Here is a 14,648-nt window from a genome sequence, read left to right as displayed (position 1 = left end):
CTGATCACCCTCAGGAGAGGGAACAAGTTGCCGGTGGAAACACCAACGGGCTCTTTCTGTTGCTAAAATCATTCACCGCTCATTAGGATAACGCCCCTTCACAGCTGAAACGCCGAGTCCAGCACCTCCCAGCCCAACCATTCCCGGGGGGATATCCCGAGGGAAGCTTGCAGGGGGGATATTCCCGGGGCATAATGCAGGGGGGCTGCCTGGCCCGCCGAGCCCCGGCTTGTCCCGCGGAAGGGGGGGGGGATCCGCGGGGTGCGGAGCCCCTTTGTTATGCTAATCCTGGCTGACATCACGCCGCATATCAAAGCCGAGGGGCCCGCATATAAGGCGGTTGAGGAGGGGCCGCCCCGGCAGAGCAGCCCCGGGCCCCGCACGCACGGGCGGAGGTAAGAGGGGAGCGGGAGGGCTGCGAGGGGCGGGAGCTGGAGACAAGTGCCCCCTGCGGGACCCTCCCCTCCCCGATCTGAAGGGGTGAAGGTGGCCAAGTGCGGGGGGCTGCGGGGAGACTGGTGGGATGAGAGGGGGGGGGGCTTGGGGGGCTGCAAGGGAGAGGGGAGAGCCAAGGGGATGCAGGGAGAGGGGAGAGCCAAAGGGATGCAAGGGAGAGGGGAGATTTGGGGGGCTGCAAGGGAGAGGGGAGAGCCAAGGGGATGCAGGGAGAGGGGAGATTTGGGGGCTGCAAGGGAGAAGGGAGAGCCAAAGGGATGCAAGAGAGAGGGGAGAGCCAAAGGGATGCAAGAGAGAGGGGAGATTTGGGGGGCTGCAAGGGAGAGGGGAGAGCCAAGGGGATGCAGGGAGAGGGGAGATTTGGGGGCTGCAAGGGAGAAGAGAGAGCCAAAGGGATGCAAGAGAGAGGGGAGAGCCAAAGGGATGCAAGAGAGAGGGGAGATTTGGGGGGCTGCAAGGGAGAGGGGAGAGCCAAGGGGATGCAGGGAGAGGGGAGAGCCAGGGAGGGGGCTGCAAGGGAGAGGGGAGAGCCAAAGGGATGCAAGAGAGAGGGGAGATTTGGGGGGCTGCAAGGGAGAAGGGAGAGAGGAGAGCCAGGGAGGGGGCTGAAAGGGAGAGGGGAGAGCCAAAGGGATGCAAGGGAGAGGGGAGATTTGGGGGGCTGCAAGGGAGAGGGGAGATTTGGGGGGCTGCAAGGGAGAGGGGAGAGCCAAAGGGATGCAAGGGAGAGGGGAGAGCCAAGGGGATGCAGGGAGAGGGGAGATTTGGGGGCTGCAAGGGAGAGGGGAGAGCCAGGGGGATGCAAGAGACAGAGGAGATTTGGGGGCTTCAAGGGAGAGGGGAGAGCCAAGGGGATGCAGGGAGAGGGGAGATTTGGGGGGCATGCAGGGAGAGGGGAGAGCCGGGGGGAATGTAAAGAGAGGGGAGACATTGAGGGACACAGGGAGAGGGGGAGTCAAGAGGATGCAGGAGAGAGGGAAGGATGCAGGGACATCTGAGACCCGGTGGGGTGCAGGAGAGAGGGTAGACCTGGAAGCTGCAACGGAGAGGGGAGACTCAAAGGCTGCAAGGAAGAAGGGGAACCAGAGGGTCTGCAGGGGAAAGGGGAGAGCCAAGAGCTGCAAGAGAGACTGGACGGTCTAGGGGCTGAAGTGAGAGGGGAGACCCGGGCGGGTGAAAGGGAGAGGGAGATGGAGAAGGGCATAGGGACATCTAAATCCGGGGGCTGCAAGAGAGAAGGGAGACTTGGGGCTGCAAGCATGAAAGTCGAAGCCGGCGGCTGCAGCAGAGAGAGGAGCCCGGGAGGCTGCAGGGAAGTGGGGACACCCAGGGGTTGCAACGGAGAAGGGAGTTGCAGAGGGGTGGAAGAGACAGGGGAGACCAGTGAGCTGCAAGGGACAGGAGAGACTGGATGGAGAGGGGAGACCTGGGAGCTACAAGGAACTCCACAACCCCTCATTCCTTGTCCCTGCTCCCCGTCCTCACTGCAGGTCACTTGGGGATGTGCAACCCCTAAACCAGGCGACCGTGCTCCTGGCAAGAGCTGGAAGCTGGGAGTGGGATCAGGTGGATGTCTTCCCTTCTTGGGTGGGAAAGTTGGGAAAATCACACCTTTATACATACAGTTTGTGTTGCTTATTCCCATCCACGGGACCAGGGTCTTGGAGGTGTCAGATGGGAGCATTTTCTACCAACAAGCCTGGGTCTGGCTACAAAGAGTCTCTGGGTGAAGAGAAAAGGGAACTTGGAGTTAAAAACAGCTCAGTTTTTTTAGGAGTCCGCGGGCCACTTGCTGCTGGTTTGATCAGTGACCCAGAGCTCTCCAGAGCTGTAAACATCACGTTTGCCCCAAACAGTCTCCCTCCCTCCCCTCCCCTTGCAAATTCCTCCTGCAAATGTAACCTGTGCTGTATTGAGTGGAAAAAGGTGTTATTACCTCCCCAAATTAACAGGGGTGCGAGTGCAGGCCAAACATGCAGCTCTTGGGGCAAGACTGGGGGGGTTTAGATAATTTATTTTCCTCTCGGGGGGGGAAAAAAAAATCCCCAAATTGTGATAATTTGTTTTAAAGATGGTGGGTAAAGCAGAGGGTGATTTTGGCTTGTCAGGTTTAGAGGGTTTTAGACCATCTGAGGCGTTTTACACCCCACTCTTGTGGTTGTTCAACAATTCACAGGGAGGGAGATAAGAGGTCTGAAATATCTAAATGGACACTAAAAGGCATGGGCAGGATTAAGGGTTGAAGGTTTCCAGTGTGCTCATGGAGGGGGGGTGGAGGGAGAGGAAGCAAAGAGCTTCCAAAGATGAAAAGATACAAAAATGCCCTGAAATAAGAAGTATGCCTGGATGCTTGTGGGAGCACTGCCTCCAAGGGACACATCAAATCCAGATCTGAGTGGACATTAAAGCAAAACAACCCGTGGCAATGAAATCCTGCCTCCCTTGTAGTCAGTTAGAGTTTTGTCTCAGACTTCAAGGGAGCTGGGAACTCGCCCCTAGAGGTTATTAAAATCCTTTGTAATAACAGCACTTCTCTAGTAACCCTTTACACCAGGCACTGGGGTTGGGACAGCAAAAAATCAGCCTGAATGGAAAAATAAACTGCATATGGCAGAGCAAAGAGTCAGAAGTATTCCATTCCCCCCCCAGACCCAATTGGTCTCCAAATGAGGGGATTGAGGAAGCTGAGACAAATCCAGAGTTGGGGTTGAGGTGGGATGTGCTTTTCCCAGCATAGGGGGTTCCCTGAAGTGATACCAACTGCTCCAGCCATTCCCAGTCCCATCCCAAAGCCCTTTGAGGGGGAGATGCCCTTGGAGATGCCAGTGTGCCATGCGATGAGCTGTGAGAATCCAGAAATGTGGAGGGCAGATTTTTTCTGTTTATTTTGTTACTGGCTTTCTGGTGGGATGGGAAACCACTGCAAAGACCACAAAGAACAGCCCAGAGCAGTGTCTGAAGTGAATAACTGAAGGGAAACCCATTTACTGCTATTAATACCACTGCTAAAATAAGCAAGTCATGCCCTGGAGACAGAGAGGACCCCTCTAAGAATTTAAGTCCTGCCACCTGGTTTGTTTATTTGTTTGGACTGAAGAAGAGAAAAGCAACCAAAAAAAGAAAAAAAAGGGGAGGGGAGAATCCTTGAGAGCTTTTGTCTCCTTCTGGCTGCTCCCCAGAGACAGAAATGTGATTTTATGTTTATGAAGTTGCAGCTCTTTCCGTGAGCTCCAGGTGCCCGAGGACTTGGAAGAAGTGAGAGGCAGAGTTAATGAGGTGAGAAGGAAAGCAGAAGGGAAAGAGCAAAATGCATTTGTTGTAATAGATCAGACTGAAACATCTGCAGGGCACGGGCACCTGTGTTAAGTTGGGAAGTGTGGTTTTTATAATTTGTCTTCTCTGCAGAAAAAGAGGAGGATAAAACCCGAAGAAATCTGGAGAGAAGGAAGGGAGAGATGAATAGTTCAAGACTTGGGCTCGTCTAAAGATTTATCTTTTTTTTTTTTTTTTTTCCCCCTTCTCCCCGTGCAGTTACACAAACTTTTTGGAGAAGGGGAGAGAAAAAAAAAAACAAACCCAACACAACCCAGAAGTGAAGCAGCGAATGAAGTCTTGCCATGTGCAGGGTTAAATGGAAACACACAATCAGACCATAACTCAGGGTGTAATTCAAGCCATACGGTTTGTCTGTCTGTTGACTCGAAAGGTTGTATCAAGGCTGGGCGAGGGAGGGGACTGAGAGGGGATAATCCAAACTTTTTCGTGATTCATAAACCACTCCTTTGCAATTTAGATAATAGATCTCTCTCCTCTCTCTCTCCCTCTCTCTCTCTCTCTCTCTCTGTCGTGCGCGACGACTGGCTGAACTTCAGAGTTAACTGTAGCTCCTGCTCTTTCTTTCTGTCCTTTCAGGTTGTTCATCTCCAAGGAGGAGCAACACCCAAACTGCAGGGAAATAACGTTGCGCAGAAAATTAGGAAGGCTCCTTTTTTTTTGTTTTGTAGTGTTGGTTTTTTTTTTATTATTATTGTTTGTTGTGTTGTTTTTTGTTGCCTTTTTTTCCTTTGGAGAAGCTGATTTCCTTCAGCAAGCGTGGGAGAAAATGAAGCCGAGCCTGCGATTTTTCTTAGCTGGTTTTCTGTCCTTGATTCTGCAGACGGGGCTTTGCTATGGGATAAAATGGATGTAAGTACCTGGCTATCTCTCTGCATTTTTAAAGTGTTTTGTGGGCACTGCTGGTCTCTTGACTCGTTTTTGCAACTGCTATTTGAGGCAGGCTGTAAAGCCATTTAAAGAGCAGCAAGCGCTGCTTTTCTCCGGGCATTCATTGATTTCAAGTGTGTGTACTAGGGGCTTGTGCTAACAATCTGTCTCCATCTTCTTTCCAAAATATGCATGATTTAGGCTTGTTTTTTTCTCCTCCGCTTTGATACCAAAGGTTAAGGCACACACTTGAAGGCTCACATGAGCCACTTCGTGAAGTTTCTAGGGTTAGCTCCTGCCATGCTGGGAAACTCTTCCCAGCTGGACCGCTGAGTGGGAGCTGAGAGCAGGAGGGATGGCAGCTGAGATAATGCCACCAATCTCCAACCACAGGGGATGCTTGACAGATAACACAGGGTTTTTTCGTGGACCTTTTAACCTTTGGATTTCGTGAAGGGTGTTAAAAATGAGGTGGGGGGAAAGGGGGGAGCAGGAAGAGGGTGAATAAATACCGGGGAGTGCGGTCAAATCTGGATTGAGTTTCCTCAGAGGTAATGTCACTGCAAACAAAGTGAAAACAACCCTATCTTGTTTTGTTGCTTAAGCAAGCAATCAATTAGTTGCTTACTGCAAAATAAACAAGCAAGCCCCTCTGACACCCCCTCTGGTTTCACGTCCTGGATGAGTGATCTGTCTTTTCTACTCCAGTTTGAAGCTGTGCACCACATAACCAGGGGGGTGTGGGTGAGCCTCAAATGGGCATTTTCCTTAAAAGAAAGAGGCTGTTGTGTAGGGCACGGTGCCTTGAGGTGAGGATCTTGGGGTTAGGCAGGGGAATTTGGGACTAGATGTTCCTGGTTTTTCTCTCCTTCTGCCACAGACCCTGTGCTATGTCTAATTCCCGTTTCACTGTCCCAGTCATGATAGTTTAAGGTTTTCCCTGCAGCACCTTTTGTAAAGGCTCTCTTAAATTTGGAGATCTGCAATTTAAAATGTCTTGTTGGAGCTTGTGTTTTTTCCCTGCCCTGCATGCAGTCAGGGGAGAGAGGACCTTCCAGGTGGTGATCCACCCTCTGCAAAGTGGGAGACATCCAAGAGAAATGTTCAGAGATGCCCTCTGGAGATGCCATAAACTGCAGGGAGCTGGAGCTTCATGCTTGTTTTACATGCATAAAGAGAAGCAGAGTGAATCCCTCTATAGGGTGTTTAAATGCATATGGTCAGGCAGGAGAAACAGTCACCTACTTCAGGGCATCTTTCGTTTGCTGTCCCCATACCCTAAGGACCATCTTGGAAATAGAGGAGGCTCAGGATCTGATCTGCTCTTCACTGTCTTGGTTTTACACCTTGGTAGGAGCCACCACAGTTAAATTACATAGCCCAACTATTTATTTCTACCAGCTTCCTCAAGTACTCAGGCTCTCAGCTCTGCACATACCCAGCACCTTGCACAAAGATGGGTAACTCCTCTCTGCAGGACATTCAGCAACATGCCCGTGAGCTGTCAGAGCCTGGACTCATTTGCAATTTTATTTTTATACAGCACATAAATGAAGCTGTTTTGTAGCACTCTGATCCAGCAAGGCACTTATGTACAGAGCCAGAACTGAGTGGAGGGGCTTGCTTATACACTTGGCATTAGGGTCCTGCTTAAGCAAGGTGCTAAATCCCCAGCAAAGGGCCTGGGTTCCTCCAAAGGAGCAAGATGAGCTTCAGAGGGAACCTGATAGCGTGATGACAAGTTGTAGACATGAAAAAGGGCTGAAAGGCAGGGCAAGGTCCTTAATAGCTTTGCTGGCAAAAGCAGCTTTTCAGTCGGTAAGTGGTTAAGCCTCCAGGGTTGCTTTTGGGGATGGGGTGGGGAGTTGGAGGAAAGACCTTGTTGCTGCTCCTCCCCTTCTCAGCAGCCATATCCCCCCACCCCCGATGGATAAGTGAGTGGGGAAGATGAAAGGTGGGATTAAAGTGGCATTTGAAGCACGAACTGCATCCAGATGCACCGCCAGGGCTCTCCTCACACCTGTTGAAAACCTAGTGGAGACCTGCACTCCCTGTCCCAGGGCACTTCGCACAACTGGGGTGCTGCCAGCTGGGGTTTCACAAAATTGTCCCATTTGGTTTTTTTCATTTGCAGTTTCTCCTCCCTTCCCCTACCTTTGTTGTTTGTTTTTTTTTTTTCTGTGGAAATTCTCCCTCCCCATTTTAGGGCTAGGGGGGTCATCCTTGGAAATGGTGTGAGGTTTAAACTCTTGGCAAAAGGAGATCGATGCTACCAAATACCGAGTCATACCTTGGAGCTGCACCCCCAGCCCCAGACAGTGGGCCCTGTAGAACCAAACCCTGCCCCTTCCCTCTCCTGCTGGAGGAGGGGGTGGAAAAAACAACCAAGAAAGGACAGGATGAAGAGAGGGGAAAGTGCTACGAGATGTTTTTCAGTCGTGGGCTTGTCTCAGTGGTCTGCCCACTGCGCCGTTGTTGTAGGCGCGGTGCCAGAGCCGAGCTTCAAAGAGGGCTTGGGAGGGGAGAGGAAAGATAAGGAGGTGGGTTTTGTCAGCCTGGCAGGCTGGGTTTGCAAGGCTGAGGAGCAGGGAGCGACTGACATGGAAAGAGATAGGAAATTCAATTTGGATTTGGAGTGTGATGTAATTGCAGGGGGAAAGGGGAGAAGAAAAAGACACTTTTCAGCTATTTAGGACTTCCCCGTAACATGAATATCCCCTGTAAATTAGTAAAAGTGGGGAGAGGGTGAAAGGGAGCTATTTGTTTTGTTTTACTTGGCTTATTTTTATGAGTTCTGTGGTCCAGATCCTCAGCTGTTGTAAATCAGCACCGTGTCCTTCTCTGCTGCGGAGGTGAGAACCCAGCTTGGTGTGTGGATGCTCAGCATCTCAGATACCAGCTCTTGCTGCTGGAGAAACTTCTTGTTTTGGCCTTTTCCACCCAAGCTCCAGGGAGAGCTGCTCAGGTGTGAAATCAGGGTATGGACAGGTCTTTGCAGGCTCAGGGCTGCTGTGGAGAGGCAGCCTTTCCATTCAATGCATATGCACCCCTGAGAGTTATTTTTGCAGGCTGCCTTTTGCAAACACTTCCACCCTTGGACGGGTTGTGGGGTGTTTTTTTTTTTGCATCACTTTGTGGTCCTCAGAGCTTGATTTGCATCACAGCACTGGGGAGGTGAGGCAGCCGTTGGTGCCTATGGGAGATGTCTTAGTGCCAGTGCACGTAGGAGTTCTATCCCCCATCTTCTTTTGCACCCCCTTTAGCTTTCCTGGTGGGCTTGGCTTGGGCCAAGCAGGGCTGCTGAAGCGACTCGTTTGGGTAGAGCTGAAAAGTAGATGAGCACTAGAGGGAGCTCCAGCCAGATGTGCCTGCTGCAGATGTTGCCTTATGGCTCACAGGGTGCGTCTGCCTCCCTGGAGGTTGGCATCTCCTCTGTCCATGCACCCAGACACAGGTTGGACCGTCCCTCTATCTTGAGTGTCACCCTCAATGTAAGAGTGGTTGCAAAGGGATCAAATGCAGCAAGTGTTCTGTGGTTTGTTTGTGGTGGGGTTTTTTTCATGGCTTGCATGACAGCAAGTGGTGACATCAAGAATCCCGTACATTTTAGGTGGAGCTTGGTCACTTTGGGAAGTCCCTGCCTATCCCTGTTGTGGAGTCATGTCCCATGCCCTTTGAATCCATCACTAGCTGAGCACCATCCCCAGCTACAAGGTCAGCTTTGGTTCAATCTCAGCCCTTCAGGAGCAAAAGGTGGCTCAGTCGTGCGTTTTGGTGAACCCGGGGCGTCCCCCAGCTCACTAGCTTTGAGGAGCACCACAGCCTTTCTGCAGCCAGCAGAAAGCAGGAGAGAAAATGGAAAGATTTCATGCTTCTTCCCAACAGCTCCTGCTTTTCCCCTTCAGCAGCAGGGGGGGAAATGGGACACCAGGGCACGGGCGCCTGTGAGGAGACCGTCTGCCTGGCGAGGGGGCTGCTAGATGAACTGCTGTGAAAGGACTGCAGGACGGGGAGAGCAGGGCTGGGGGTGAGGAAAGGGGTGGGGGGACAACAGCTTTGAAGTTTGCTCTTCATTCCTTAGGCAGCTTGGGAAAACTTGACAAAGCTCCACGGCCTTGCTCGGCGCTCGGGGAGCCAACTCGCCGCTGGCATCGACTTCAGTCAAGCCTGGGCTGGAAGTCAATGGCCTTGTGCCCACTCCTGCCAGTGCTGGATTTGGCACCATATCTGAAAGCAGCTCTTATTTTAAGCTTTTCCTTCAGGGTTGGGTTCCCCCCCACCCTCCCCTACTCCTCTCCCCCTTCCTCCTTTTTATTTAGTTGTGTTTTTTTTTTTCTTTCTTTGCTATATAAAAGCCCAACCCTCTGGTTTAAAAGGCTTTGCAGAACCACTGGAAGCATCTACCAGGGGATGTGGTGGCTTTGCCAGCACCTGTGTCCCCCAGACCAGAACTGATGCAGGGCAGGGGCATGGGCTGCCTCTGACTACCAGGAGCTTAGAAAAGGCATTTGTAACAGTCCTGTGAGCCTTTTTCAATTGAAAACCTGAGAAAATGAGGCTCCTGCAGATTAAAAAAAAAAAAACAACGTTTAATGAGATTGAATGCCAAAAACCCCACTTGCTGCCTCTCTTTATTAAAGTTTACTGCACACTTTGCTCTGCAGAGAAGTGTCATTTTGTCAAAATCTTTTTGTTTTGCCCAAATCCCTGTGAGATCAAGGGGTTTGAGAACGGGCATTAAAAAGAGAGAGCCTTTGCAGAAAGCAAAATGAACAATTTGGAGCAGAAGTTCATGGTTTCACCAATAATCCCTCTGGGAGACCTTTTTTGGCCATATCACACAAGGGAGGTTGAGGAGATACCCCATCCCTGGCAGTGTTGAAGGGCAGGTTGGATGGGGCTTGGAGCAACCTGGGCTGGTGGGAGGTGTCCCTGCCCATGCAGGGGGGTTGGATCTAGATGATCTTTAAGGTCCCTTCCATCTCAAACCATTTTGTGATTCAATGCCCTCCATAAAGCCCACATGGGAAAGAGAGGAGATCCTTCTGCCCTTTAAGGGTGTTTTAAAGGGCACCAGTGCTTCATTGCTTAATTCAAGGAGTTTTTCACTTTTTGGCTTGACCAGGGACAGTGTCCTATGCACAGAGGTCCTTGTAAACCAAACTTCATATGGCTTTCATTGATGTCTGCTCAGATCTGAAGTTACTTCTCCCAAGCCACTGCTCCTGTGAATACTCTTCTCATGGAGCCCAAATCTGCAGGAATGGGCTCATACCTCTCAGAGGACCTAACACTGCAGAGCATTCATGTTTTCAAATGAATTTATGAACTGCCTGAGATAATTAAAAGAGTAAACGAAAGTCATGATCCATCCATGCATCATATTTCCTCTGTAATTATATTTATGGTTTTCTCTCAGTGTCCATAACTTCAATTGAAAGCCCTGCTATGCTATATATAAACCAGCAGATGTTTGGTTTGGGGCCTGTTTATTTAAAGGGATGGGTCAAATATGTATATTTTTTTACCAAAAAAACAAGCACCCCTCAGCTTTCTGGAGAGCAGAGGATGGGGCAGGAGAGTCAAGGGAGGAGAGTGTGACTTTAGCAGGAGGAAGCAGTGAAAAGCAACATTTATAGGCTGGCAGCAGGTAAAATCCTCATGTGCTGCTTCTCCTGTGAAGGGTGGGAGCCCAAAAAAAGAGGTTTGTTAGGGATTTTTTTCCCCAGATTGAGGACTAAAGGTTGTTCTTCCCTGAGGGCTGCTTTGTTCAGGCTGGTTGTTTCCCCTCCCATTGTTGGTGGTCAACTGAGACTGGGTGGAGGTGGGGTAGAGACCCATCACCAAATCCCACCATGAACAAAACTCTTCTGGGGGAAAGTGATTTCCTGTCCAGTGCCCCACAAATGGATTTTGTTCTCCATCCATGTCCTTTGCAGGTGGTGGGCATCCCTCCCTGGTGCTGCCAGAATCTGGGGAGCAGGTAGGGTTGGTGCCTTTCCATGGGCAGGGTTTAAAGTGACAAGGGGTGAAGAAGACATTTCTGCAGGTAGGATAGAGACTGAGCAAACCTGAGCTGTCAGGGGAGGGACTAAATGACCTAACAGGCCTTTCACATTCTTGATCTCTGATTTATAAATACACTTTTTTGGTCTCAGCAAGTGACTCTACTAACTGAGTTTTCTTTTCCATCTCCGTTACCCTTTACTTTTTCCTCCCGACACTTGGAGTTGTTTCCAATTATAGGTTCTCACAAGCAAAGGCATGAAGTTCAGGCCTGGGAGATGTTCAGAAAACACCTTCCTGCTTCTTGTATTTTTATTCTTGGCGGGCTCCCTGGAGCTCTTCTTATTGGACAAGAAATGCTCATTGCTGCCATTTACTGAGTTAGCCCCAGTGGGGCTGTGGACCTTCCACTCTCAACCATCTGGCAGATATTTTCCCTCTTCCAAAAAGCAAATTTCTTCCTTTTTGAAGTAAAAAGTTGTTTCTCTAATGGTGATCATCTCAGGCCACCTGTAATAATGTGATCTCATTGTATCCCATCCCCTTTTTCATAATGGGGGCGAGTTTCAGTCTGAATTCAGCTCTCATCCCAACTTGTAGGTGGCTCTTTCTGCTCTTCCTGACTTAGCTGTAATGGCAGGGTGTAGGTGCCACCATGTAGATGCCTTCACAGAGGCTTCCAGATCCTTCCAAGAAGCCTGAGATCTCTGTACTGGGTTTGAAGATGTGTTGCAGATCCTGTGGCATCCATACATCCTTCTGGAGGGCCAGGTGAAGCATCCCAAGGCCTCTGAAATGTCACTTGGCACCTCTGATTAGAAAACTGAGTAGTGCCCCATGGTACAGCCTATCTCAGAGCCTTGGAGCATTCCTCATTTGCCTGAAAGTCAGGCTGTGAAGCTCTCTCATTTCATCTGCCTCTCCCTTCCTCTTTATTTTGCTGCTGGGACAGTCTGTGCTGGAATATTTATCATTTTTACTCTATTAGTGACGAGCTGCTTTGGCCTCTTGCCTGATTTGCATTTCAGCCCGTTCCTGAGAGTTGCTGATAGGCTTTCTGGGATAGGTTTTCACAGGTTTCTGGTGCCAAGTGCTAGAGGTTGGACACATCTCACCCAGCTCTGTGCTTATGCGATCCAGATGTCTGCATCTGGGCTTGGTGCCTGTGTTCCCTTTGTAGGCAGTGCAGAGAATGAGCACTTGTAGGGCATGGTGTTGTCCTCAAAAGCACGTTGAGTTAATTACTCCCTAGATGTGGATTTTTCTTTCCATGGGTTGAAGAAAGACCCTGAAAGGCCACCACGAGGTCCACACTGTAGAAGCTGTCAGTCTGGTGACATTCATGTTGTCCAAAGGCTTGTGCCTCTGCCTCCAAGGACATGGTATATCTGAGATACCTGAGAGCCCAGAATGCCAAGTTTTGTCTCCACCAGCTCAGCTCCAGCACTGGGTCACATCAAGGCAGGATGAGCTGCCTTCTGGAGGTGTCTTTCTCCAGACAGGGAGTGTTGCATGAGTCTCAGTGTGCAAGGGACTGAGATGAACTACAGGGCAAAACTTCTGACATAAAATACACCACTTTTTCCTTCCCCTTGAAAATTGACTGGTCAAAACTCTTGTTCGCTCTATAGTTAATGGACCTCTTTAAATATAGGTATGATGGATAGATTTACACAGCTAGCAGAGTGGGGGTTTCCCTTCCAAGTTTGCCACTCATTATCTAGTGGCAGAAATGCCAAGCTCCAGCCTCTTGGGAATGTCAGGGCAGATCTAGCAAGCATCATAGCTTTTCCCTGCTGGAAGAGTGGTTGGGTTTAGCAGTTACGTAGAGCCCAGAGAGAGCTCCAACATATACAGCAGCTGGTTCAAGCCAACCTGGAGGGAGCTGCTGGAACGTAGATGTGTTTTCCTGAAAACCAGAGATCAGAGCTAATACCCCCAATCTTGGTTAGGGCTCAATTTTAGCTCCTTTTCCATCTCATTTAACTTCAGAAGGACGTGGATGTTACAGTAATAAAGTGAAATGCACCCAGAAATGTGTCTGCTAAGAAGCCAATCTAACCAAGATGGCTTAGGATGAAACTGAAAGGCAACACATTTAACAAGGAGAGAAGGAAATACGTGTTAAGGCAGTTGTGTTGCCAGGATCAGATGCCAGTTACTGATGCAGCCAGCTAGAAAGTTGTTTTATGGGAGTGAATAACATTTATGACTGCCCTAAGCACATCATAAAGATACAAAGGGAGTTACACACCAGGCTTCTGCTGGTCTCTGTGGGTGCTGGGGAAGAAGAGCACAGCCCCATATGATGAATGGCTCTGTTTGCTGTTTGATTTTTCTTTTACCTGGAAATGCTGGCAATTGCAGACTAGCAAAATCAAAATGGTCATTGGGGTGTTGTTGGTTTCTTCTGTGGTAAGTGAGGGTGACAGAGCCCTAGGACAGGCTGCCCAGGGAGGGTGTGGAGTCTCCATTTCTGGAGATATTCAAAGTCCCCCTGGGTGCAGCCCTGTGTAAAGTGCTCTAGGTTACCCTACATCAGGGGGAGAGTTGGACTAGATGATCTCTAGAGGTCCCTTCCAACTCCAGCAATTCTGGGATTCTGTGAACATAAATGCTGGTTCTAGTGGATCCCTTCTTGGTTTTGACCATGGTGCTGTCTTTGGACATCCACAACATCACAGAATCTTGGGGGTTGGAAGGGACCTCAAAAGATCACCCAGCCCAACCCCCCTGCCAGAGCAGGGTCACCCAGAGCACATCACACAGGAACGTGTCCAGGAGGGTTGGAATGTCTCCAGAGAAGGAGACTCCACAGCCTCTCTGGGCAGCCTGTCCCAGGGCTCTGTCATTCTCACAGGAAAGAAGTTCTTTATGATCCTATCATTGTGTTTCTGCACTACATTTTTGGAGACTAGAGAAGCAGCCTTATCTACATGCAGCAGTGATGGAACTGGTGGAGGGCCTTGGCATTAACTCTACGGGAAAGTATCTGTTTTACAAACGTGGTGGCTTTTCCCTAGGCCTTGCAGGGGATTTTCTCCATAATTAATTACATGGCATTTATCATAATCCTTAGAGAGTGTGTGTGACAGATGCTGAATGCAAAACACTGATAACACCAACTTCACTTCTTTTTCTTTTCTTTTCTTTTTTTTTTTTTTGCTGAATACCCAGCTTTCTGTTATCAAGGAGTTGAGGGGTCATTTTTCACTCTATTGGGAGGTCCATCCTCTTCATTCTTCAGCAACAAACCTTCCCATAAGGATTTACACATTCGGTCAACTTGGCATGTGACCCAGGAACTTTGTCCAGGCTCCCCTGGATGACAGAGAGAAATGCAGACTCCTAGAGGGTGTTTCTTCCCACTTACCTTAAACACCCACTGTAGATGAGATAAATCACTCTTTAATTTGCCCATCTCTCTCACCAGCTCAAACCCAGCACTTATTTCCAGGTAGCTAAAATTAAGATGAACACAGGCCAAAGCACTCACTGGACTGTAGGTGGTGGAGAAACTAATATTAACCTGAAGATTAATGTTTTTGGGTTGGTTGTTGGGTTTGTTGGGGGGGTTTTTTTGTGGGTTTTAATGCCTTTTTTGCATGTGCTTGTCTCTTCAGAGCTCTGTCCAAGACTCCTTCAGCTTTGGCCCTGAATCAAACCCAGCACTGCAAGCAGCTGGAAGGCCTGGTGGTTTCCCAGGTGCAGTTGTGCCGCAGCAACCTGGAGCTGATGCAGACCATCATCCAGGCAGCACGGGAGGTGATCAAGACCTGCCGTAAAACCTTCTCAGACATGCGGTGGAACTGCTCTTCCATTGAGCTGGCTCCTAACTACCTGCTGGACTTAGAGAGAGGTAAGCAGCACTACCCAAAGGCATGAGGGAGTGGAGTCAGCCAGCGTTGCGTGGGAGCCTGCTGGGAAGGGTTGTGCCACCAGGAAGGACGTGGAGGGACTTCATAGCCTAGTTGTCCTCTGAG

The 14,648-nt window shown here is 49.7% G+C and overlaps 1 protein-coding gene across 1 annotated transcript in view; it reads left to right on the top strand.

Moving 5' to 3' along the window:
• Window positions 1-374: 374 nt before the first annotated feature.
• WNT11 (Wnt family member 11) overlaps window positions 375-14,648 on the top strand; it is a 29,223-nt gene continuing 14,949 nt past the window's right edge. The window contains exons 1-3 of the mRNA XM_051608768.1: window positions 375-395; window positions 4,369-4,641; window positions 14,289-14,524. Coding sequence (XP_051464728.1) covers window positions 4,559-4,641; window positions 14,289-14,524 — 319 coding nt within the window. The 5' untranslated portion in view covers window positions 375-395; window positions 4,369-4,558. The remainder of the gene's footprint in view (window positions 396-4,368; window positions 4,642-14,288; window positions 14,525-14,648) is intronic.

Source organism: Apus apus, chromosome 1 (assembly GCF_020740795.1).
Source record: "Apus apus isolate bApuApu2 chromosome 1, bApuApu2.pri.cur, whole genome shotgun sequence".
Taxonomy (NCBI): Eukaryota; Metazoa; Chordata; class Aves; order Apodiformes; family Apodidae; genus Apus; species Apus apus.
The sequence above is the reverse complement of the archived record's forward strand: the minus strand, read 5'-3'. Positions and strand labels throughout refer to the sequence as shown.